General features: G+C 37.5%; 1 protein-coding gene and 1 long non-coding RNA gene across 2 annotated transcripts in view; both read left to right on the top strand.

Moving 5' to 3' along the window:
• Positions 1-27712, top strand: part of LOC112675939 (uncharacterized) — a 69892-nt gene that overhangs the window by 30201 nt on the left and 11979 nt on the right. The window lies entirely within an intron of this gene.
• On the top strand, positions 9335-9781 carry LOC112675938 (cytochrome c oxidase subunit NDUFA4-like). The gene has a single exon (XM_035708786.2). The coding sequence runs from the start codon at positions 9365-9367 to the stop codon at positions 9611-9613; it is 249 nt and encodes an 82-aa protein (XP_035564679.1). The 5' UTR covers positions 9335-9364; the 3' UTR covers positions 9614-9781.

Here is a 27712-nt window from a genome sequence, read left to right as displayed (position 1 = left end):
ATAAGGGAAGGGAGAAGAAATGTGTGGGAAATATCAGAAAGGGAGACAGAACATAAAGACTCCTAACTCTGGGAAACGAACTAGGGGTGGTGGAAGGGGAGGAAGGCGGGGGGTGGGGGTGAGTGGGTGACGGGCACTGAGGGGGACACTTGACGGGATGAGCACTGGGTGTTATTCTGTATGTTGGTAAATTGAACACCAATAAAAAAATTATTTTATTTAAAAAAAAAACAAAGGAGGCAAGAATATGCAATGGGAAAAAGACTGTCTCTTCAACAAATGATGTTGGGAAAACTGGACAGCCACATGCAAAAGTATGAAACCAGAGCACTTTCTCACACCATGCACAAAAACAAACTCAAAATGGTTAAAGACCTAAATGTAAGACCCGAAACCATAAAACCCCTAGAAGAGAGCACAGGGAGTAATTGGCCTTCACAACATTTTTCTAGATATGCTTCCTGAGGCAAGGGGGAAAAAAGGAAAAATAAACTATTGGGACTACATCAAAATACTAAAAGACAGCCTACTGAATGGAAGGAGAAATTTGCAAATGACATATATGATAATGGGCTTGTATCCAAAATATATAAAGAACTTACACAACTCACTACCCAAAAACCAAATAATCCAATTTAAAAAATGGCAGAAGACACAGAGAAATTTTTCCAAAGAAGACATACGGATGTCTAACAGACACATGAAAAGATGCTCAACATCACTAATCATCAGGGAAATAAATCAAAACCACAAGATATAACCTCACACTTGTCAAAATGGCTAAAATAAAAAACACAAGAAACAAGAAGTGTTGGTGAGGATGTAGAGAAAAAGGAACTTTTGTGCACTGTTGGTGGAAATGCACACTGGTACAGACCTTGTGGAAAATACTAGAGAGATTCCTCAAAAAATTAAAAATAGTTTTGCCATATGATCCAGTAACTCCACTAATGGGTATTTACCCAAAAAAATATGAAAACACTAATTCAAAAAGATATATTCAACCCTATGTTTATTGCAGCATTAAGTAAAATAGCCAAATTATGGAAGCAGCCCAAGTATCCATCAATAGATAAATGCATAAAGAAATGTGGTATATATACACAATGGAATATTACAAATACTACATTATTTCACAACCATGTGGAATTTAAGAAGCAAAATAAATGAACAAAGAAAAAAAAGAGAGACAAACCAAGAACAGACTCTTAACTATAGAGAACAAACTGATGGTTATCAGAGGGAATGTGAGTGAGGGGATGGGTGACATAGGTGAAGGAGATTAAGAGTACACTTATCTTGATGTGTATTGAATAATATAGAATAGAAGCTTGAATCATCATATTGTACACACTAATATAACACTGTATGTTAACTGTTCTGGAATTTAAATAAATAAATAAGTTCCTCTGGAAAAAAATACAAAAACACTAATTCAAAAAGATATATGCACCCTTATGTTTAATGTGGCATTATTTAAAATAACCAGATTATGGAAGCAATCCAATTTCCATTGATAGATGAATGTACAAAGACGTGGTATATATATACCTTACTTACTCCGCCATAGAAAAGAATGAAATCTTGCCATTTGCAACAAGGAGAGATATAGAGGATATAATGCTAAGTAAAATGAGTCAGAGACAAATGCCATATGATTGCACTCATATATGGAATTTAAGAAACAAAACAAATGAGCAAAGGAAGAAAAAAAGAGAGAGGCAAACCAAGAAACAGACTCTTAACTATACAGAACAAACTGACAGTTACCAGTGAAGAGGTGGATGGGGGATGGGTGAAATAGGTGATGGGAATTAAGGAGTGCACTTGTGGTAAGCACTGGGTATTGTATGGAAGTGTTGAATCACTATGTTGTACACCCGAAACTAATATTACACTGTATGCTAGCTGGAATTTAAATAAAAACTTTAAACATTTTTAAGAATTATATGTTAAAATTATAAAGCACAGGGTCACCTGGGTGGCTCAGCCATTGAATATCTGCCTTCCTCCCAGAATGTGATCCTGGAGTCCCAGGATTGAGTTCCACATCGGGCTCCCTGCATGGAGTCTGCTTCTCCCTCTGCCTGTGTCTCTGCCTTTCTCTCTCTCTCTCTCTCTTTCTCTTTCTCTTTCTCTTTCTCTTTCTCTTTCTCTCTCTCTCGAATAAATAAAATATTTTTTAAAATTCCCACAAAAAAAATAAAATAAAATAAAAAAATAAATAAAAATTCCCACAAGTTGGTAATAATAAATAAGATCTTTTAAAAATAATAATAAAATAAAATTGTAAAGCACAGAATTAGAAAATCTCTAATATCAAACTTAATGAAATAGTTGATAGGGGTAAAAATCATCAATAAATGAAACCACTAAATAAAAGGTTGTTGGAGAACTTTACAATGAAGGGCTCAGACTGTCACCATCTGAACCTACTGATTAATCTTAGCATCACTAGTAATAACACAATTAGATATGCTAGTCTCCTGATTTGATATAATATGGCACTAACTCTGAAGTATTTTCATCAAAAATATTGAGCCTGAGACACTAATTTTGCCTCTCTTAACTTGGTTTATAATGAGAGGAGAGGGATCCCTGGGTGGCGCAGCGGTTTAGCGCCTGCCTTTGGCCCAGGGCGCGATCCTGGAGACCCGGGATCAAATCCCACGTCGGGCTCCCGGTGCATGGAGCCTGCTTCTCCCTCTGCTTCTCCCTCTGCCTGTGTCTCTGCCTCTCTCTCTCTCTGTGACTATCATAAGTAAATAAATAAAAAAAATTAAAAAAAAATATAATGACAGGAGAAGGAGAAGAATAAATTAGATGATCCCATCAGGAAGCGGACAAATTCAGAATGTGGGACGTTCCATATGATAACTCATCTGATTTATTCTGTAAGTCAATGTCACATTAAAAAAAAAAGAGGGGCCACCTAGGAGCCACATTTCCAACTCCTGATTTTGGTTCAGGTTGTAATCTCAGGCTTGTGAGATTGAGCCCCTCATCAGGTTCCACACTGGGCATGGAGCCTACTTAAGATTCTTTCTCTTTCTCTCCCTCTGCTACTCCCTCCCCCCAAAAATAAAAATATTAAAAATTAATTTTAAAAAAAAGAAGGAGTATGCTAGATCAGTGTTCTCACCAGAGACGTTTTGTCCTGAGGGGAACATTTAACAATTTCTGGAGACATTTTTTATTGTCTCAATGTGAAAAGTGTACTGGAAACTAAGGAGTAGAGGTCAAGGATGCTACTTAGCATCCTACAATGCACAGGACACCCCACACATGTAAGAATTATCTGCTCCAAAATGTCAATAGTGCCGCTGATGAAACACCCTAAAGGAGATTGAAAAGACACAACAATATAATTTAGTGTGTAGGTCTTATTTGGATCCTGATTTAATGAAACCAAAACCACAAAAAGACATTTTTGAGACAATCAGAGAAATCTGAACATAGATTGGGTATTAGATGATACTGAAGAATTATTGCTGAGTATGTGTTGTGTATGATATGTAAGAAAATGTCTATAATTTTCAGAGATTACTAAAATATATAGGGATGAAATGGCACAATGTCTAGGGTTTTCTTTAAAATATTTCACCAAAAAAAAAAAAAAAAGATTACATAATACTGTTGACAAAGTATTGTTAAGTCTAGAATCTTGGCGATGGCTTTGTGAGTGTTCCTTCCATATGTGTTTATATATATATTTTAAAGATTTTATATATTTATTCATGAGAGACACACAGAGAGAGGCAGAGACATAGGCAGAGGGAGAAGCAGGCTCCATGCAGGGAGCCCAATGTGAGACTCCATCCTGGGACTCTAGGACCATGCCCTGGGCCGAAGGCAGAAGCTTAACCGCTGAGCCACCCAGGGATCCCTTTATGTGTTTATATTTGATAAAATTTTTATTTGAAACCCAAAGAATATTCTTCAGAAAGAATACTTTAACTCAGCAGAAGAAAAAGGAATAGACAAGAAACAATGAATGTTATTCATGGAGGAATCCTTTTGTACTGTGAGCACCTTCTGTTCAGACTAGAAAGTACATGGTATGAAGCTGATGCCTATTCAGATCCTGAGATGAGCTGCACGGTGGCCAAGCACTTTCAGTCACAATTCAGTGAGAAGAAACAAGGTCTCCCTGCTTACCAAAAGATACTATATATGAAAAAAAAAAAAAGAAAAGCATTTTAATGGGTTCATTCTAGTTTGGAAGCTATTGTAATATATATTTGCTGAAGAACAAGATTTTTCTTATTTCATTTTTGTAGTAGAGGCTTTTGAGAAATTGGAATACTCTAAAATTTTTTAGTGTAAGGAAAAAATCACTGGGCTAACAAGGAAGGAATCTTCTAATGTGCCTCTTGTTTCTCTATATTTTCAAAGAGACTATCACTTTTTTTTTTTACATCTCAATTAATTTGATGACTGTATCTCTCAGAATATTAGGGACAAGATTATTTTCTATTTGTGAGTTTCTTTAGCTTGTTATCATCCAAAGTCCAGACACCTTATGTGACCTCATTAGTGTGGGTACAGTGATGGGTGTATTCCTCATAATTGGTAGTGATATTGGTGGGAAAGTCAAAGCAAACTTGCACTGACCAAATAGAATCCTACGATCTGCTGGAAAGCAGCTATGGAAAAAATCATTCACTTGTATTGCAGGACAGAGGTATAGACCAAAATATGAGAAATTTTCACTGGGTAGTAAGTTAGATGATGCACCCTCAAATGATATATCTAAATTCTAATCCCTGGTACCCCTGAATGCAACTTTATTTGAAACAGTGTCTTTGCAGACATAATTAAGTTGAAAATCTCAGGGTAAGATCACCCTAGATTTAGGATAGACCCTAAATCCAATGGCTGTGTCCTTATAAGGGAAAAGAGAAGGAGCTTAGAGACACAAGAGAGATACAGGGGAAAAGCCGTGTGAAGATGGAAACAGAGATTGGAATTATACAGCTACAAGCCACAGGATGCCAAGGATTGCTAGCTGTCACCAGAAGAGTGAGGCATGGAATGAATGCTCTTTTAGCCTCCAAGAGGAACCAACCTTCCTAACACCTTGATTTTGGACTTCTGGCCCCAAGACTGTGAGTGTACAAATTTCTGTTGTTTAAAACCACCCAGTTTGTGGTAAGTTTTTATGAAGGCTCAGGAAACTAATACAATTGATGTGGGGTAGATTTTCACAGAAATAACCTGATGAATTAAAACAAATGACTCAGATTCCCATATGGTCTTCATTTTGTCATTCATTTATTCATTTTCTTGTTCATTCGTTCATTCATCTAATATCCATTAATTATGTACTTGGCTCTAACATATAAACTGAGACTTTTTTAGATTCTTTGACCCATTCTTGGTCCAGGTAAATTTGCTTACTAACTTTTTAGGCAGAGGAAAGTTTATTGTAGATATTTTGTACTTCACTTAGAAAGAGCTGTTGTTTCTGGATTCCTGTAAGTTACCTTGCATTCTGCCTAAGAGTTGGCCAACAAATGGCAATAACAAAAAGTAAAATGGGAATTTTCTGTTTTCTCAGAATTTCATCTAAGGCCACAAAGTTGAAGACAAATGGCAACAAATACTTCCACATTGGGAGGATAGGTGCTAAATTCATCTATGCAGGATTTACAAAAAGATAAAAACCCTTATCATACATAATCTACGAGTGAGAAAAAAATTTGCTACAGAAGGAGTCATTGAAAGGGATTCATAGAAGCAAAGGGTGTTAAGATTTTTTTCCTCTTGGAAACACTCTTTACAGCTGTGCTACATGTACACTGCACAACTACAGGGGGCACCATTCACCCTACAGTCATCAGAAATTTATGTAATGTTAAAACAATTTTCCAGCAGATGGCAGTAAAGTATCTTGAGGAATAAGGTCCTTTTCCTAACTCACACAAGGTCATAGAGGCTAGTAAAAGCTCTGCTCATTTTCCTTCTTCCACACACTCTCCCCCAAGTTAAATACGTAGAATTCCAAGAGAATCTTCACAGATATTGGGATTGCCTGCAACAGGTGATACTAGCATTTATTCCTTGAATGAATGCTGGCTGAGTTACAGAAACTCTTAGGCCTACCCCAGGCTACTTACTATCAGAGCAGAGCTGGGAGATCTGAGAGAGCTTGATAAGATTCCCAGGAGTCTTAGACTTAATGCCCATTCTTATCTGGAGAAGTCTGAAGGCAAGAGACTGGCTAGAACTACTATGACAACAAGACAAGGAGAGGGGAGTCAGAGCTAGTTACAGTGTACTTCAAACACTTGGCATGTCAAGAGTGCATGAGCCAAATGGAAACCCTCACTACAGGTAGCCAGTTGTGAATTGTCTGAAAGAAACTTGTCTGAGTAAACTGACCACTGAATGACAGTCACCCCCCCACACCCCCTCATTCCTCACCTCCACCCTGCCAAAAAGAGAAGATGTACAACTAGAGGACAGAAAAGGTGAGGGAAGATCACCAAAGTTACCCAGAGAAAAGATTACCTTTGGCATAGAAAGGTGTGTGGAAGTCCACCACAGGTTTCCCATAAAAGTGCTTCATAAAGGAGAGACACCTGATCACAGAGGGCATTCCACAGGTAAGAGAAAACCATAATAGCATTAACCTTTGCCCATTTACCAGTCATCTATTCATCCTTCCTTACCCTGGAAGTGCCACAGCTGCAAAAAAAGCAGAAGGAAAAAGAAAAGTTAAAGTTAAACCATGTTCTGCCTCCCTTTGTGAGTTCCTAATTTATCAACCAAGCCTAAGGAATTACTACTCACCGTATCTACTTTTGTTCTGTCTGAAGAGAACATAGATTTTTATTTGGTGGTCTTCTCTTCCCCATGCAATTCATGTGCAATAGGGGAAGTTAAACATCCTAACAACAACAACCCACTCTACCACCACAGCACTAGTTCTTATACTCTGACAACTACTTAACATAGCTCAAAGAAATTTTTAAAGATCTAAATAAATGGAAAGACATTTCATGTTCATGGATCAGAAGGCTTAATATTGTTAAAAGAAGGCAATTCTTTTCAAATTGATCTACAGATTTAACACAATTCCTGTCAAAATCCAACCTGGCTTTTTTGTAGAAATTGACAAATTCCTAAATTTTATATAGAAATGTGAGGAACCCAGAATCACCAAAGCAATCTTAAAGAACAAAGTTGGAGAACTCATGCTCTGATTTCAAAATTTACTACAAAGCTACAGTAATTAAGACAGTGTGTTACTGATAGAAGAATAAGCATATAGATCAGTGAGGTAGAGCTAAAAGCCTGGAATAAACCTGACATTTACAGTCAACTGATTTTCTGCAGGATGCCAAGACAATCCAATTGGGAAATAATAATCTCTTCAACAAACAGTGTTGGGACAACTGGATACTCACATGCAAAGAATTAAATGGGATCCCTTCCTCATACTACACACAAAAAATTTTGCTTAAGTTGGATCATAGGCACAATTATAAGAGCTAAAATTATAAAATTCTTGGAAGAAAACATAGAGGAGGTGCCTGGGTGGCTTAGTCCACAAAGTGTCTGACTTGATTTCGGCTCAGGTCATGATCTCAGGGTTGTGAGATGGAACCCTGTGTCCGCTCCATGCCCAGCATGGAGCTTAAGATTCTCTCTCTCCTTCTCCCTCTGCCCCACCCCTCCCCTCTCCCTCTTAGAGAAGAAGAAGAAGAAGAAGAAGAAGAAGAAGAAGAAGAAGAAGAAGACGACCACCAAAGCACACATGACAAAATAAATAATTTTTTAAAATGGGCTTTGTCAAGGTTAAAAACCTTTGTGCCACAAGAAAGTGAAAAGACAATCCACAAAATGGGGAAAGTGTTAGCAAATTATGTATTTGAAAAGAGACTTGTATCAAATATATAAAGAACTCTTAGAACTTAATAAAGAGAAAACAACCCAATTTTAAAATAGGCAAATGAGGGGTGCCTGAGTGGCTCAGTCAGTTAAGTGTCTGCCTTTGGCTCAGGTCCATGACCGTAGGATCTTGGGATGGAGCCTGGACGCTGGCCCCCTGATCAGCAGAGGAGTCTGCTTCTCCCTTTCCTCTGCCTTGTTATGTGCTCTCTCTCTCACTCACTCCTTCAAATAAACAAATATTTTTTTTTAATGGGCAAATGAAATATTTCTCCAAAGAAAATAAAATGGGGGCAGCCCGGGTGGCTCAGCGGTTTAGCGCCGCCTTCGGCCCAGGACCTGATCCTGGAGACGTCAGATCAAGTCCCACCTCGGGCGCCCTGCCTGGAGCCTGCTTCTTCTTCCCTCTGCCTGCGTCTCTGCCTCTCTGTGTGTGTCTCTCATGAATAAATAAATAAAATCTTAAAAAAAAAAGAAGATAAAATGGCCCATAACACATGAAAAGATGCTCATTAACTATATGTTGAAATATAGTTTATATATATAATATAATATATGTTTGCATATGGAAATACAAATAAAAACCACAGTGAAATACCACTTTGAAAAATAGCCATTAGGGGGCGCTGGGTGCCTCTATTGAACGTGAAACTCTTGCCTCCGGATCTCAGGGTTCTGGGATCTAGCCAGACTGAGGTCAATTCCCAGTCTGTTTGGGACTTATTTATTTCACTTAGCATTATACGCACTAGCTCCATCCATGCTGTTGCAAATGGCAAGATTTCATTTTATGGCTCAATAATATTCCGTTTATCCATTCATCAATGGACACTTAAGTTACTTCCATTATTTGGTTATTGTAACAAATGCTGCAATAAATATAGAGGTGTATGTATCCCTTTGAATTAGTGTTTTTGTATTTTTGGGTACTCAGTTCTTTGATTATTAGATCATAGGGTAGTTCTATTTTTAACTTTTTGAGGAAACTGGCTATACCAGTTTGCATTCCACCAGCGTATGAGGGTTCCTTTTTCTCCACATCCTCATCAACTCTTGTTGTTTCTTGTTTTGTGAATATTGAACTACACTTGCATCCTGGAGCAAATCCCACTTGATCGTGGTATATGATTTTTTTAAATGTATTGTTAGATTTGGTTTGCTAGTGTTTCGTTGAAGATTTCTGCATGTATGCTCATCAAGATATTGGCCTGTAGTTTCTCTCTCTCCCTCTCTCTCTTTCTCTCTGTCTCTCTTTTGTAGTATCTTTATCTAGTTTGGGTATGAGAGTGATACTGGTATCACTGAATGAATTTGGAAACTTTCCTACCTCTTCTATTTTTTGGAACAGTTAAAGAAAAATAGGTACTAACTCTTCTTTAAATATTTGGTAGAGAGGCATTACTTAGTTCCCGGCCTTGCAGAAACTCGGTTTTTTTCTTCCCCTGCACAGGAGACCTCTGCCGCAACCATGTTACACCAGATCATGGGTCAGGCCAAGAAGCATCCGAGCTTGATCCCCCTCTTCATATTTATTGAGGCAGGAGGTACTGGAGCAGCACTCTATGTGTTGTGCTTGGCAATGTTCAATCCAGATGTCAGTTGGGATAGGAAGAATAACCCAGAACCTTGGAACAAACTGGGTCCCAATGATCAATATAAGTTCTACTCAGTGAATGTAGATGATAGCGAACTGAAGAATGAAGGTCCAGACTTCTAAATGAAATGTTTCACTATAAAGCTGCTTAGAATGAAGGTCTTCCAGAAGCCATACGCACAATTTTCCACTTATCCAGGAAATATTTCCCCTCTAAATGCATGAAATCATGTTGGTGTATTGTGTTGGGGTTTACACTGAATAATAAATATCTGAAACTTGAAAAATAAATATATATATATTTGGTAGAACTCACCTGTGAAGCCATCTGCCCTGGACTTTTACCTATTGAGAGTTATTTGACTACAGATTCAATTTCTTTGCTCGTGATTGGTCTGTTCAAATATTCTACTTCTACCTGCTTCACTTTTGATGGATTATATGTTTCTAGGAGTTTATCTATTTCTTCTAGGTTGTCCAATTTGTTGGCATACAATTTTTCATAATATTCTCTTACAATTGTTTGTATATTGTGGTGTTGGTTGTTAATGCTCCTCTTTCATTTGTGATTTTGTTAGAGTTCTCTCCACCCTCCCCCCTCCCAGCTAGAGAGTCTAGCTAGAGATTTATCAATTTTGTTGATCTTTTCAAAGAACCAGCTCCTGGTTTCATTGATTTTTTCTATTTTTTGTTGCTGTTATTTCTATGTCATTTATTTCTGCTCTAATCTTTATTTTCTTCCTTCTGCTGGGTTTATGCTTTGTTCGTTCTTTTTTCTAGCCTTTTTTGTTTATTTGAGATTTTCCTGCTTCTCCAGATAGGCCTATATTGCTGTAAACTTCCTTCTTAGAACAGCTTTTGCTGCACCCCAATAGTTTTGGACCTTTGTGTTTTCATTTTCATTTGTTTCCATGTAATTTTTTATTTCTTCTTTAATTCCTTGGTTGACCCACTCATTGTTTAGTAGCATGTTTTTAACCACCATGTATTTGTGCTCTTTCCAGATTCTTTCTTGTTGATTTTCACTTTCATAGCATTGTGACCAGAAAATATACATGATATGACTTTGATCTTTTTGAAGTTACCAAGACTAGTTTAGTGGCCTAATATGTGATCTATTCTGAAGAATGTTCCATGTGCACTTGAAAAGAATATGTATTCTGCTGATTTAGGATGGAGTTCTGAATATATCTGTTAAATCCATCTGGTTCAGTGCATCAACCAAAGCCACTGTTTCCTTAATGATTCCTTATTTGGATGATCTGTCCTATGATGTAAGTGGGGTATTAAAGTTCTACTATGAGTGCCTGGGTGGCTCAGTGGTTGAGCATCTGCCTTTGGTTCAGGTCATGATCCCAGGGTCCTGAGATCGAGTCCCACATTGGTTCCCCACAGGGAGCCTACTTCTCCTTCTGTCTGTGTCTCTGCCTCTCTCTGTGTGTCTCTCCTGAATAAATAAATAAATAAAGTCTTTTAAAAATAAAGCTCTACTATTATTATATTACTATCAATTTTCCTTTATGTTGTTTTTTAAGATTTTATTTATTTATGCATGAGACACACACACACACGTACACAGAGAGGCAGAGACAAAGGCAGGGGGAGAAGCAAGCTCCATGCAGGGAGCCCGATGAGGGACTCAATCCCGGGACTCCAGGATCACACCCTGGGCTGAAGGCAGGCACTAAACCGCTGAGCCATCCTGGCATCCCCTTTATGTTTATCATTAATTGTTTTATGTATTCGAGTGCTCCCATGTTGAGTATATAAATATGTACAATTGTATGTTCTTGTTGGGTTTTCCCTTTAATTATTATATGGTGTCCTACTTTGTCTCTTGTTACAGTCTTTGTTTTAAAGTCTACTTTGTCCCATGTAAATATTGCTACCCTGGCTTTCTTTTAACATCAGTTTTCATGATAAATATTTCTCCATCCCCTCACTTCTAATCTACAGGTGTCTGTAGGTCTGAAATGAGTCTCCTATTAGGCAGCATATAGATGGATCTTGGGGTTTTTTTTAACCATTCTGTAACCTTATGTCTTTCAATTGAAGTGTTTTGTCCATTTACTTTCAAAGTAATTACTGACAAATAATGTATTCATTGCCATTTTGTTTCTTGTTTTGTGGTTGTTTTTGTAGTTTTTCTCTGATTCTCTCTTCTGTTCTCTTTCATGGTGTGTTGGCTTTCTTTAGTGTTATACTTGGATTCCTGTCTCTTTATTATTTCTATTACTGGTTTTTGATCTGTGGTTACCATTAGGATTGTATATAACATCTTCTGCATATAGCAGTCTGTATTAAGTTGATCTTCATTTATGTTTGAGCCTGTTTTTTACACATCTCCATTTCTGTCACATTTTAGATATATGGTGTTATATTTTACATCCTTTTATTTTAGGAATCCCTTGACTGGTTTTTATAGAAATATTTTTACTGCTTTTGTATTTTTTACTTTTCATACTATCACTATGTTCTTTCCTTTCCATGCAAAGAGTTCCTTCTAGAATTTCTTGTAGGGTTAGTTTAGTGCTCATGAACTCCTTTAGTTTTTGTTGGTATGAAAAACTCCTTCAGGGCACCTGAGTGGCTCAGTCAGTTAAGTGTATTCATTCAGCTCAGGTCATGATCCCAGGGTCCTGAGATTGAGCCCCACATCTAGCTCCCTGCTCAGCAAGTATTCTGTTATTCTGTTTCTCCCTCTGCCTCTGCCTCTCCCCACAGCTTCTCTCTCTTTCTCTCTCTCTCCTTCCCTCAGATAAATAAAGAAATAAATTTAAAAAAAAAGAAAGAAAGAAACTCCATCTCTTCTGAATGATAGCCTTGCTGGGTAGAGTTTTCTTGGATGCAGATTTTTTCTTTTCAGCACTGTGAATATATCATGTCATTCCCTTCTGACTTACAAAGTTTCTGATCCAAAATATGCTTATGGCCTCATGAAGTTCCCTTTGTATAACTGTCTTCTCTTGCTGCTTTTAAATTTTTTTCTTTATTACTGCTTTTTATCATTTTAATCACTTTGTGTGTCTTGGTGTGGACCTTCTTGAGTTGGATTTTGGGGTGGTAATTCTCTGTGTCTTCTGTATCTGGGTATCTGTTTCCTTCCCCAGGGTGGGGATGTTTTCAGTTATTATTTCTTCAAATAAGTGTTCTGTCTCTTCTCTCTTCTACTTCTAGAATCCCTATAATGTGAATGTTATTATACTTGATGGAATCACTGAGTTGCCCAAGACTATTTTCAATTCACATAATTTTTTCCCCATCTCATTTGCTCATTTGTTTGGTTACTTTCCATTACTTGGTCTTCCAGATCATTAATTTGTACCTCTGCTCTCTCAGGCCTGCTATTTTATTCCATGAAATGCATTTTTAATTTCATTTGTTGTGCTCTTGATGGTCTGATTAGTTTTTTCTCTCTTTGTTAAAGGGTCTCATAGATAATCTCCACTCTTTTCCCAAGTTCAATTGGTATCTTTATGATCATTACTTTATAGATTTTAAAAAGATTTTATTTATTTATTTATTTATTTATTTATTATTTTTATTTTTATTTATTTTTTAAAGATTTATTTATTTATTTATGATAGACATAGAGAGAGAGAGGCAGAGACACAGGAGGAGGGAGAAGCAGGCTCCATGCCGGGAGCCCGACATGGGACTCGATCCCGGGACTCCAGGATCGTGCCCTGGGCCAAAGGCAGGCGCTAAACCACTGAGCCACCCAGGGATCCCCTATTTATTATTTTTAAAGATTTTATTTATTTATTCATGAGAGACACAGACTGAGAGAGAGAGTCAGAGACACAGGCAGAGGGAGAAGCAGGCTCCATGCAAGGAGCCTGATGTGGGACTCGATGCTGGGACCATGGGATCATGCACTGAGCTGAAGTTAGATGCTCAACCGCTGAGCCACCCAGGCATCCCAAGATTTTATTTATTTATTTGAGAAAGAGAGGAGGGGGAGGGACATAGGAAGAGAGAGAATCTCAAGCAGACTCTGCACTGAGTATGGAGCCCAGTGCAGGGCTCAACTTCACAACCCTGAGATCATGACCTGAGCCAAAACCAAGAATTGGACGTTTAACTGACTGAGCCACCGAAGTGTCCTTTCATGATCATTACTTTAAATTCTCTATTAGGCATATTACTTGTAATCATTTCATTTAAGTCTCTTGTTTTGGTTTGGTCCTGATCTTTCATTTGGGACATATTCACCTGTCTCCTCATTTTGTCTAACTCTCTGCATCTATTTCTCTGTGTTAGGAAAGTCAACTACATTTTTTGCCTTTGACAACAATTCCCTTATTAAAAAGAGGTCCTATACTGCCATGCACTGCAGTGCAGTATCACGTGTTCCTCAGGGTCTGGTGCTTCAGGAAGTGTCTCCTATGTGTTTGTTACATGTGCTCTGCTTTGGGGTCCTAGCATCATTTTCCTCCTTTCTAGCTGTTTGCAGAGGCTCTCTTTGCTTTTTGTAGGCAATGTTTGATTCCCAGCAGGAGTAGGGCACTTTTTAACAAAGTGTGCACTGGTCTGCCTGTGAAATGAGGCCTACTACTGTTCCCTGAACTGAGGTCCCACAAAACATGTGAGTTTGGAGACAAGGTGTTCTTTATCTTCATGTTAGTCATATTTGTATTCAGGAATTTCTTTCCTTTATTAAACTACCAATTTGATTTTGCTTCTCTCTTCCTATTTTGAATTTATCTTGGAATCTTTTGGTTTCTGTCAGATATTTCCTATTCATACTCATTGACTTTGTTTCTTCCTATGCTGTGCCTTTATACTCAAGAGGTATCTTCTTTCCAGTGTGGGAAGAAGTCATGCATAGTACTTATCTGAAGATATAAACTGTGTAACATTTTAATATGTTCCTTTAAATCTATAATGCTGGGATGCCTGGGTGGCTCAGCAGTTGAGCACATCTGCCTTCAGCCCAGGGCATGATCCTGGAGTCCTGGGATCGAGTCCCACATCGGGCTCCCTGGGAGGAGCCTGCTTCGCCCTCTGCCTATGTCTCTGCCTCCCTCTGTGTGTCTCTCAGGAATAAATAAATAAAATCTTTTTTAAAAAATCTATAATGCTTATGAAAATAAAATCCATGTTATTTTCTTGTCCTTCTTGGTATCCATGAGTGACCATTCATCCAGAGGAATCAGGGTCTGAAAGTTTCTTGATTCTTTCTGGTATTGATAAAGAGAATACCAACTTGCTTGAAGGGTTGCTATAAGTAGAAAATGACTTCAGGCCACTCAACCTATACACTCCAAAGTACTGGCTCCTACTTAAAAGATGAATATCCTCTAAATGAAGGCCATGTTTGCTAAGGGCTATTCGAAATTCAGAGTATGGATTTGAGCCAAAGGTCTAAAACACCAGAACAATAAGTAGGAATTGAACTGGAATGAGTTACTGATTTAGACCTGAAGGTGAACATGGGGTAAAACAGGACTCATAGAGGCCTTGGAAATGTCAAGTTCCCCCTTCCCTAGGAAAATTGCACAGCAACCTTCCTGAGTTTTCCTGACAGTCATGGCTATTGTCTACTCAAAAGATCAAGTTACACTACTTTATAGAATTTCTCTTAGGAAGAAAATCTTGATCTTACAGTCTGTACTTCCTTTATATTTTTTCCCCCTATTCCCAAAATAGTGGCTTTGTTGTTGTTTCCTGCCCCTTTGTTTCCTGACTGCTAAACCTTCTACTACCAGTTAGGCCAGCTGATCAATAAACATCTATGTATGTAGTCCTATACTGGGAGGATGTCTAAGAATTCAAGGAGTTGGAAACCCTTCTGTTGGAGCAAACTTTCAGTGAAAGGGGGAAATGTTTCTTCCCAGAAATCTAGTAAAGCTTAACTATGATGTCACAATTCAGGTTGCCCTCCCACTCTGTGGTACTTAACCTTGATTGCATATTAGAATCATCTGAGAAGCTTCCCACTTCCAGACAATTGAGTTAGACTCTCTGGGGTTTGAGATCCCCAGGATGGTTATTTTTTAAAGCTCTCCAAGTGATTCCAATGTGTAGACAAGATTAAGGATCCCAGCCTTACGTTTAAGAATGTAAATGCATATGCGTGCTATGACCGTCTCTAATGCATAAACAGAAATCATTGATCAGCATAAGAAACACATGGAGAGACTTTCATTCTCTTTGTTTCTCACCATAAAAAAAAAAAAAACTACCCAAACCAACACTGCTCAGCATGATACCACTGGCTGATGCAGCACATTCCTGACAACCATTATCCCAAGGTCCCTGTTAATAGCTACACAGGTTTTTTCAGTTAGTCCTATTCTCCTCCCACATGGGGGTGAGAAGCAGCTGTCTCCATTGTAATAAGCAGCAGACTAGGTAGGAGACAGAAGACTTGGATTCTAATCTTTCTTCCCCTACCTAGTTGTAAGGCATGAGGGAGATCATTTTAATATCTCTGAGAGTTTATAAAATGAGATGATTTAACTGTCTATCTATTTCACAGACTTTTTTAAAATTTTTTATTTATATATAATAGTCACACAGAGAGAGAGGCAGAGTCATAGGCAGAGGGAGAAGCAGGCTCCATGCACCGGAAGCCCGACGTGGGATTCGATCCCGGGTCTCCAGGATCGGGCCCTGGGCCAAAGGCAGGCGCCAAACCGCTGCGCCCCCCAGGGATGCCTGTTTTCACATTTCATTTGATCTTAATATAAGTCCGTGAAATAGGGATCCCTGGGTGGCACAGCGGTTTGGCGCCTGCCTTTGGCCCAGGGCGTGATCCTGGAGACCTGGGATCGAATCCCACGTCGGGCTTCCGGTGCATGGAGCCTGCTTCTCCCTCTGCCTATGACTCTGCCTCTCTCTGTGTGTCTTTCATGAATAAATAAATAAAATTAAAAAAAAAAAAGAGGTGGAGAAAGAGAGGCACATTATAAGATGGATTTTGTGGTGTTTTGAAAGGAATACCATGTACCCATTGAGAAAATGAGATCATTCTACATGACACACACACAACAATTTTAATGATACATTCTTAGGTAAATGAAATAAGTTGCAATACAGTATGTAGGATATGATGTTATTTAAAAATTATATAAGAAGGGATGCCTTAGTAGCTCAGTGATTGAGTGTCTGCCTTTGGCTCCAGGGGTGATCCTGGGATCCCAGAATTGAGTCCCACATCAGGCTCCCTGCATGGAGTCTGCTTCTCCCTCTGCCTGTGTCTCTGCCTCTCTCTCTCTCTCTCTCTCTCTCTCTCTCATGAATAAATAAAATCTTTTTAAAATTATATAAGAATAAGTTTGTTAGTGCATAAAGAATGTCTAGAAGTATACATTCCAATCTATCAACATCAGGATTGATTAGAAGGGAGACTTATTTTTTCTTTGTACATTTCTGTTATACTTGAATAGTTTGATGATGAGCATATTTCATTTTCATAATCTTCAAATACATACTAAGTTGCAAATCAAGGTGAAAGAGAGGTGGTGAGGATATTACAGCCTAAGGTTAGTAAAGAGAGATAATGTAATTGCCTTAAAGTTGTTCTCATGCTTGGGTCCAGGCAAAGCACTCTCCAAGTTAAAAAATAGTCCAAAAATGTCCAGTTGTCACAGTCTATTTAATCAACAACTTTAAGAATTCACAGAAAAGATAAGAGGTGGTAGAAGGCTGAAAATGGTCAAGGGTTTTGCTTTTCAAAAGCAAAAGAAAAGTATAACTCTTGGAAATTACAAACTACAAAGCTTGAGACTGATCAGGAAAAGTCTAGAATGAATTATTGAACAGTTGGTGAACACTTAAAAGAGCATATGGTGATCATCAGCTGACATGGATTCACTAGGAACAAACCAAGACAAAATAATCCATTTCTTTTTGGTAGAATAACTAAATTATCATAGTAGCTTAGGGAAATATCACAAACTTAGTGTATCTTGATTTCAGCAAAGCTTTTCACAAAGTCTCTTACATCATTTTGGAAAATATGTGAAATGCAAATTATTAAGTGATTCATAGCTAGTTAAATATCATATCCATATGTTGGGTATATGCATCCAAGAGAGTGACAATCTTTAGTCCCATTTTCCTTCACATTTTTATTTTTTTTTTAATTTTATTTAATTATTCATGACAGACACACACACACACACAGAGGCAGAGACACACAGGCTGAGGGAGAAGCAGGCTCCATGCAGGGAGCCCGACATGGGACTCGATCCCAGGTCCCTAGGATCACACCCCGGGCTGAAGGCAGCACGAAACCGCTGGGCCACCAGGGCTGCCCTCCTTCACATTTTTATTAACAAAATAGATATTCTTAGTTTATTTGAATGTCAAGCTAAAACTAGCAAAGGAACTAATAGGTTATAGATGAGAAATTTCCATTCCATGTAAGAAAGACTTCTTTTAACTATGGTTGTCCAAAAATGGGTTAGACATAAGTTCTCAGTCAAAAAAATCTGGAGTGGGTTGGTTACTGGCGCATCAAATGTTCCTGCAAACACAAAATTGTATGATTCCAACTAGAAAATTAATAACAGATACTAAGTACTAACAGATTGCAGAGATAGTGGAAAACAATATAGGGCAGAATGTTTGTTTTCATAGAGAAAACAAATCCTGAATGGAACGCTGAAGAATCAGTAAATGGATATAGATGGGAAGTGGGTGTATCATTCTAGGATGTCATAAAGCATAGAAGCAAGACTAACAGCATTTTCCAGAGTTGAGAAATGACTGATGTGGCTGTGGCTTTGGTGAATAAGAGAAAAAAAGGCTAGGGCTAGATATAGAAGATCTGAAATCAGGAAAGAAGTTTATTCTTTGTACAACAGAGAAGGGATTGGTCAGGTTTTGCTTGCAAGGATCAGAAACCAAATCAGACAAGCTTCAAAAGAAGAATTTATTGGAAAAATATCAGGAGCCCCCAGAATCAATGGAAAGACTGGACAATCAGGTTTAGAAACATTAGAAAGCAAAGTCACCTCCAAGGGTTAAAAAGCAGGAACCAGAAGGATGGCCTTGAGGCAGACCATGTTAGGGTGAATGAATACTCCATCGTGTTTGACTAATGATTCAACTAGACGGATAAAGTTTCAAAGCCCTAGCTTGGATTACATCCACTTCTCATTGCTGAAGAAGATAAGTACTGGATTAATACTTTTTCCAGACTATATGCAATGGCAAGAGATAATTCCCCCAAAGGGAAATGAGGTATGAAGGAGAAATAAATGCTGAGCAGCCAAAAGACAATAAAATCTCACTATTGGCATTGTTGACAATTTTAAGCAAGGTAGCAATGTGATGAAAATAGTGCTATAGGGAGATCTGGCAGTTTGCAAATGGGCAAGAGGAATGAAAACCTAAATGTGGGGGGTGGATGGTAAGTAAGTGGAGCACAGAGGATTCTTAAAGCAGTAAAAATGCTCTGCATGATACGATAATGATGAATACATGTCATTTATACATTCATCCAAAGCTCTGGAATATACACCACCAAGAGTGCACTCTAATGTAAACTATGAACTTTGAGTGATTATGATGTGTTGGTGTAGATTTATCAATTTTTTTTTAGATTTATCAATTTTAACAAATGTATCACCCTACTGGGATTGTTGGTAATGTGGGAGGCTATGTATGTGTGGAGGCAGAGAGTATAGGGGAAGTCTCTACATCTTCCTCCCAGTTTTGCTGAATCTAAAATTGCCCTAAAAAAATAAAGTCTTTTTATTAAAAATAAATAAAACCAAAAACAACTAAAGGCAGGTAGTGAGTTCTCTAAATTTAGAGGGTGGAAATGAGAATAAGATAGCAATGATGTTAAAAGTAAAAGCAGCAGGTTTTGATAACTACCTAGATGTTAAGGATAAGGAGAGGTAAGAGTCAAAAATGACCATAAATGCTCCTCCTGAGACTGTAGGAATGATGGTGGTAGTTGTAAAATAGCCTAGAAAGAGAGCAGTATCTAGGATGGAGGTGAAGATAATGCTCATGGTATTATTGAATTTAGCTGATGGTGAAAATGTGCAGTAGGAAGTTAGAAAACTGGGTAGTCCAAGAGGACTTGTTAAAAGATAGAGATGTAGGAGGATTTGGCATACAGAAGATAATTCAAGTCAGATTTTGCTCTCTTAGAGGATATGCAAAATGGTGAGCAGAAATAATGACAATTTCCCCTTTAAAATATGAAAGAAAAAAAAGAAGGACCACCCCCACCCCCACCCCCAAGGAATCAGTAGAAGACATTTTGGGAATTTTGAATGAGAACTTTAACTTTTTACCATGAGCAGTATTACATTTTTTTCATTTTTATTCCTGATCCCATATTCTCCCTTTACCTGAAACACCCACTCTAATTATATATCCATGAGCATGCATATACTCCTGTAAAATATGCGGAGTTTTGTGGAGTCTGTGTGTTTGAATGTAAATAAATGACATTTGCTATAGAACTCATTGTATTATTTCTTCACTCCCCACATCATGTTGCTCTAAGGACGGGAAAGCCAAATTGCTTTTTAGAAATGGCTGCAACATCTCACATTTCTACCAGCTGATCATGAGAGCTCCCATTTCTATACATTTTTGCCAATAGTTGTTGGTAATATTTACTTTTTGCAAATTTGGTGTCTATAAAGTTGTAACTTGTTGATTGAAGTTAATTTTTTTCTTGATGAGTTTGATTATCTCTTAAGATCTCAAGTTTCTCCTTCGGTAAACTGCTTGATTGTTTTTTTTTTTCCTTATTTTTTTATAAGTTTCCTTTTAGTTGTTGATTTCTAGAAGTATCATTTATGTTCTAAAGATGTGTAGTCCAGGGACGCCTGGGTGGCTCAGCCGTTTAGTGCCTGCCTTCCACCCAGGGCATGATCTTGGAGTCCCAGGATCAAGTTCCAATCGGGCTCCCTGCATGGAGCCTGCTTCTCCCTCTGCCTGTGTCTTTGCCTCTCTCTCTCTATCTGTGTCTCTCATGAGTAAATAAATAAAATCTTAAAAAAAAATGTTTAGTCCGAAATAGTAGCTACTAGCCACTAACCATTCAGACATCAGCTTTTGAGTACGTGAATTATGGCTAGTCCAAATTGACATGTACTGTAAGTGTAAAATACACACCAAATTTCCAAGAATCAATACAAAAGCAATGTAAAATATCTCATTAATAATTTTTATATTGATTATATGTTAAAATGGTAATATTTTAGGTACATTATGTTAAAATTGTTATTAAAATTAATTTTACCTGTTTATTTTTCTTTTTATAACATGGCTATTAGAAAATTTATTTTATTTTTTTAAAGATTTTATTTATTTATTCATGATAGTCACACACACACACAGGAGAGAGAGAGAGAGAGAGAGAGAGAGGCAGAGACACAGGCAGAGGGAGAAGCAGGCTCCATGCACCGGGAGCCCAACGTGGGATTCGATCCCGGGTCTCCAGGATTGCGCCCTGGGCCAAAGGCAGGCGCCAAACCGCTGCGCCACCCAGGGATCCCAGAAAATTTTAAATTATATAGGTGGCTCACATCTGTGGCTTGCATTTTTTATGATTAGACATGTTGTTCTAGATATTCTTAGTTGGTTTTAGACGTTAAAAATATCTTCTCTTATTCTATTCTCCATCTTAAGTTCATTTATAGTGTCTTTCATGAAATCTATTCATTTTTCACCAAGCCACCACAATACACAGTCTGGGGGACACATTCACATCAGGATCTATATAAATGGCTCCCCCTGGAGTTGTGGAGTGGATAACATTTGCAGTCATACATAGCTAATGTTTTGCTTTGTGAATTGCACTTTGTGTCTCCTGTTTAAGAAGTCCTTCCCTTCAACCTGATTACAATGATATTTTCTTTGTGTTATTTTTATAATTTAAAAAGAAACACAGGATAGTGTTGTATCATAAAGAAGCCATTAAAGAGAGTGGTTTTAATGCCAAAAAATATGCAGAGTTCAGCCAAAAAGGATGACGATAGAGGAAATAATTATGTTGGATTTTATGATTTTGACAGCAATGTTATCTTTCTAATTATGTTTTGTATAGGCAAATGTTAAAATTTGCATTCCAAAGAGCGTGTTAACAGATGGTGGGGAAGGCAGGCCACAAGCATGCTGAATGACAGGCTAATTTCAGTTTTTAGTCTAAATATCTGCTGAAGTTAATTGTCACAATAGGCAAATAAGCTTGATATGGATCATAAAGAATTGGCTGTAATTGTGAAGATTATAAGATAATGTTTGGATTTCTACTTATGTCATTCTGAAACATCATTTGGGGCACATCACTTGCTTATGCTGGAAAGTCAACATGTCTCCATTCCCTGTCAGATCAAATCCAAGCTGCTCAAATCTGTCAGTAGAAACACCTATAAACTGGCCCCATTCTGTATCTCATCTTCCCAACAGATTGTATATTCTACACAGGTAGGTACTATGTCCTACACTCCTACTTCCTCATCAACATCCTGGGAGATGTCATGGTTAAAAACTGCAGCATTAGGCATAGGACACTATGTTTTAAGAAACTAAAATTCACTAAATTATTTGAGTAAATACTCTGTGTTTAGTGTGAAATGGCTAAAGCTTATTTGAGTAACTGTTTTCACCTTGAAGTAACTCACCTGACCTCAAACAAAGAAGAATTCTAATGGCAGAAGCAAGTAGAAAATAACATGTTCAAAATGAGATATCAAATGATAAGGTATTGAAAAGTTGAGGTCAACCTCAGAACTGCTAATATGCCCATTACAACCACAGAAATATAGGTTTACAGTAATAAGATTGTAGTCTTCCTTAAACCCTTTAATTCAAGAAAGAGGCTGAAAGGTTATAAAAAAGTCAAAGGTAGTGAGGACAGACACACATCAGCCCAAGTTTAAGATGTTTAGGGACTGAGGTCATTTATTCTTGATTAGTATTGGGAATTCCATCTCACTTTAGGTATTAACATCTACTGGTATTGATAACAGTTAAGTCCAAATTTAAAGGTGACCCTTCTTTTTACTCAGACCCCAGCTATAGGCTTAATTATGATTGTGTGAATGTATAATTTTCATTTTGAAGTTTTTATAATACTTCTGGTACAAGTCTAGGCATTATGTTAACAAAACCAAATATTTTTGATCCATCTCATGACTGTTATAACTTCAGTGTCTACTGGAAAAATTTGCAGAGGCAAGAATTTGTCTATCAACATAATATTTGACATTGAATAGAAATGTATTTCCAGAGAAAACTTGAAAGTCACACAATGATTCTTCTCCAGGTCCACTCTTCCTTCTGGATTCATTTTTCTTGCTAAAGTATATTCTCTGATGTGTTTTTCATCAAGTATCTATTGATAATAAACCCCTCTTAGCATTTGTATATCTGAAAAAGTCTTTTGCCTTTACTATTCAATGATAATTAATCATGGTACAGATTTTTATTTTGACAATTATTGAAAGTAAAAATATGTATTCACACAGCCATAATGAAGCCTCATACATTGAAGATATTATTCTGTTTTCTGGCATTTATATTTGCTGATAAAGAACCTGATTGTTTTTCCTCTCTAGTCAATCTTCTGTTAGTTTTAGAAGATTTTTTCATTAATGTTCTCCCATTTCACTAGGAGGTACTTAGGTGGTTTTTTTTTTTTTTTTTTTTTTTTTTTTTTTTTTTTTAATGTAGCTCAGGGATGCCTGGGTGGCTCAGCAGTTGAGTGGCTGCCTTTGGTTCAGGCTGTGATCCTGGGATCTAGATCGTGTCCCACATCGGGCTCCTGTGAAGAACCTGCTTCTCCCTCTGCCTGTGTCTCTGCCCCTCTCTCTCTCTCTCTCTCCCTCTCTCTCTCTCTGTGTGTGTGTGTGTGTGTCTCTCATGAATAAATAAATAAATCTTTAAAAAAAATAAAATGTAGCTCAAACATAAAGATACTCTTTATGGATTTTATATTTTCTATCTAAGAGTTTCTGTTCAACTAGAATTATATGGTGTCTCATGAGCAGAAGCGTGATGAAAGCCTCTGTGTGGGATTGTTTCATTGTTACTTATGTCTGAACTGTATGGATTTCACACATTTTTATGTTTGTTTCTTGGCTTTAGACAGTCCACATTTAGGGTAACTCCCACTCTGAGTAGTACCTGAAGTCTCTTTCATTTATACGTCATCCTATTTCCATCCATGGCAAATTGGCTCACATTTGCAACAATTCTTGGCCTTTGGGCTTTCCTGATCCCCACTCTTGGACAGTGTAGTAATTTTACAGCTCCCTACATGCCCAGCACCTTAAGTCCCATACCTAGATTTGCCCAAACCAAATGCATAGGTTAATTTGTTTCCTCTTATGAATGGCAAAGCTTTAGCTCCTTTTCCCTGCTGTGTCTCTAAAGGTTTCTGGAGAATTTTTTCCCTGATTTTGGGCTAGGGTATATATTCCTCAAATTAGTTTTGTTTTTGTTTTTTTTTTTAAATCTAACATTTCTGTGTGTAAAGTGGGGCAAAGAAGTTCAGTTTGCCATCTTGGCTGAATCCTTCCACAGTACCTTTTCCACTTTGGTACAGATAATCTTGAGAAACTATAGAGTAGTTCCAAGAACAAATATTAACTGAGGCTTTCTGTCTATTTGCCTTAGCCATCAAAACAAAATTGGAGGATTTTTCCTTCATAAGACCGCCATAAAATCTGAAGACATCCTATTAAAAGTGACAGCTAGGGCAGCCCCGGTGGCGCAGCGGTTTAGGGCCGCCTGCAGCCCAGGGCGTGATCCTGGAGACCCTCATCGAGTCCCACGTCAGGCTCTCTGCATGGGGCCTGCTTCTCCCTCTGCCTGTGTCTCTGCCTCTCTCTCTCTCTGTCTCTATGAATAAATAAATAAAAATCTTTTAAAAAAAGCGACAGCTATATGATAGTGAAGCATACAAAAGCATTATTTTGGCAATTATAGATGCGTTCAAGTGGGAAATTGGTCTGAGGAGCAAAAAATTTCTGAGATCAATAATTTTATTCTCTTCATTTCTGTTAGTTAAGACCAAAATAAAAGAGAATAAAACCTAATCCTCACATCAAAATTAATGCAATGAAGAGTAGTCTTTTGTTGAAGCACTGATGAGATCATGTCTAGTCCAAGCAGAAGCCTGTCAATCTCATACTGTGGTTTATGTTTAATCAGGTCTTTGTTTTCAAGTGCACAAATAATAGAATTCAATCTAAGATTTATACATTGCTGACTCAAATATCATTAACTTGCAGCTTTGAATTTGTATCTGCTGGTCCATAGAGTATATGGACTTGCGGTTTGCATAAAGTTCATCAAAAATTTTCTTGACAATATTTATAAATCAAAGATATACAAACTAAGAAGTCTTTGATGTACAACTGTGTGCCTATAAAATTAGCATAAAAAATTAACACATGAGTCTGTAGTAAAATCTTTATTCAAATCTTACTAATAAATTCCCATAATTCTTTTGGAAAGTAAAATGGCAACATAGATAGCAAAAATTATAATGTTTATTTCTTGAAATCATTAAGACCACAACTAAGAGTATATTCTATGGAAATATTTCAACAGAAGATTAAAGCTATGTGTAAAAGGCTGTTTATGTATAATAGTAAATAACCAGAAACAAGTCATGAGTTATAGTCTTTTAAGTTTCAAATCATGTTAAGTAATGGTGGTTTATTGAGAGATAACACGGCTTGTAGGAACAGCACGCAGTTCCAGAATTGGAAATTCTTAAAATATAAGACATTAAGCTGTATTGTCATCATCAACACAACATTAACCTCTCAATACTCTGGTACTCTTCTTTTAAGGAGACTTAGATACTATTTATTTCTGCTGTTCCTACTACTACCAAACTATTTCTCTGAGGATTCTAATTCAAATGCCCTCAAAAAGACTTTGATTGTTTTGGACATTCACTATGCAATACTGAAGGTCTTTGTTGAGCAGAGACTTTACAGAGACTTTACAGAAGTAAGGTGGTAAGATACGTTTTTCTTCTTTAATCTGGAAGTTACATTATTTTTGTACTCTAAAAGATAAAATTTTAAAATTCTTTTTTTTCCTTTTGTTTTTAAGATTTTATTTATTTGAGAGACAGAGGGCATAAGTAGGGAAGAGGGTTAGAGGGAGAGGGAGAAGCAGACTCCCCACTGAACAGGGAGCCCCATTGATCCCAGGACTCTGGGATCTATGACCTGAGCTGAAGGCAGACGTTCAATTGAAGGAGCCACCCAGGTGCCCCAAAATTAAAAAATTCTTAATGAACAGTACTTAGTTATACATCTAATACAAATTTCCCTTACTTGTTCATTTTAAAATAAAAACATTATCATACTCTGCTCAGCATAATTCATAGATGTAGAGAGACTTCTGAAATTAGAAAATAGCCCAGCAGAGAGAGAATTCATTATGTAACAATTTTTGAGATTCTATAATAAGAAAATATAATGCATTTATTTCTAATTTCATAGATCTTAATAAATCTGTTCCTGATATGAATCCTCAAGCTATATAGCTATAGGAAAAAGACAAACACTTGTTAGATAGGCAGAAAGGATGCCAAGGGAGATTTACCCATACTATATCAGAGTAAAACATGTCTAGAAGAGAATTGTCCATGTTATGGATGAGCAAGATAAAAAGAAAATTTATAAAAAATATTAAGCATGAACAAGATAAAAGAAAACACAAAGCAACTATGCAAGTATTATACTCAGCAAAGACAACAGTAATGAGAGGAACATGGCATACCAAATGCGGTCTGGAAAACATAAAGAACAGAAAAAAATACAAGAGTTTTCTGTGCTGGCGTGTTTATGATAAGACAAGAACTTATTATAAAATGAGAAAAAAAAGGGGATCCCTGGGTGGCTCAGCGGTTTAGTGCCTGCTTTTGGCCAAGGGCGCGATCCTGGAGTCTCAGGATTGAGTCCTGCGTCAGGCTCCTGGCATGGAGCCTGCTTCTCCCTCCTCCTGTGTCTCTGCCTCTCTCTCTCTCTCTCTCTCCATCATAAATAAATAAGTAAATCTTTAAAATGAGAAAAAAAAACAAAATGAGATATGTAAAAGAGAATTTACAAAACAAATTAAAACTGTCAGTAGTGTTCAATCAGGAGCCAGAAGCCACTAGTTATTCTAACCAAAAGAATTAAAGAATTATTAACTAATTATTGAAGAATTGAAAAAGAAAAAGAATATAAAGATTAGATACAAGATAGATAGATATATTATATTAGAACAAAATATAGATGTAAATAAATAGATTCAGATACATTGCAATGAGTTTCCATCCCAGAACTGGGAAACAAAGAGGAAAGTGGTTGGAATAATTAAAACTTAGAAGCTTTGGGAAGGGGCCCCAAGGAATTTAATACCAGACCTCAGAAGGGAGTGTTGTTTAGCTGGTGCTGGGGTCCCTAACTCAAGGAGGGGCTCCACAGAACTGGAACCCAGAACTCTAAGAAAGAGTACTGGCCAGCTGGCACTGGGGTCTCTGAGGGGCTGTGATGAGGCTGGTTCCTTAAGTGTTAAACTGTGACTATGAACAGGACTATGTAGCTAGCTGGGCTGCTCCTATAGCAAAGTGACACAGCCAGGGTGATTAAGTAAGTAAAGGGTACCATGAGAAAGAACGAGAGGGCTGCCTAGGTGGTTCACTCAGTTAAGTGTCTGCCTTCAGCTCAGCTCATGATGCCAGGATCCTGGGATGGAGACTCATGTAGGACTCCCTGCTCAGTGGGGAGTCTGCTTCTCCCTCTCTGACTGCCCCTCTACCTCCCCCTGCTTGTGTGTGAGTGCTCTCTCTCTCTCAAATAAATAAATAAAATCTTGGAAGAAAGAAAGAGACAGGAAAAAAGGAAGAAATCCCTTCAGCTCTTCCAGTCTTTAAGTCTCTTTCTGACACTTCCAGTAAGAAGCACATAATAGAAACTGGCAAAGCAGAAATGTGTTTCTAGCATCACACAGTAAGAGTATAGAAGGGTGAGTGTGGAGGTAAAAGACAATAGTTAATAATTGGCACAAAAGCCAAACCAATGTCATTACAAAATTAATAAAATTGGAACAGCAAGAAATAAATCTTACTAAGGAGTTTATTTTATTCACCATTGTATACCCAGCACCTACCACAGTGCTTGGTCCATACCAGACACTCAATAGTTATTGAAATAATGAATGTAGGAATGTTCTGACACCTGGACCCAACTCACATGTTTTTTGTTATGGCACAATTGATTCTTTTTTTTT

Source organism: Canis lupus, chromosome 30 (assembly GCF_003254725.2).
Source record: "Canis lupus dingo isolate Sandy chromosome 30, ASM325472v2, whole genome shotgun sequence".
Classification (NCBI taxonomy): Eukaryota; Metazoa; Chordata; class Mammalia; order Carnivora; family Canidae; genus Canis; species Canis lupus.
This window is presented reverse-complemented; position numbering and strand designations above follow the sequence as displayed.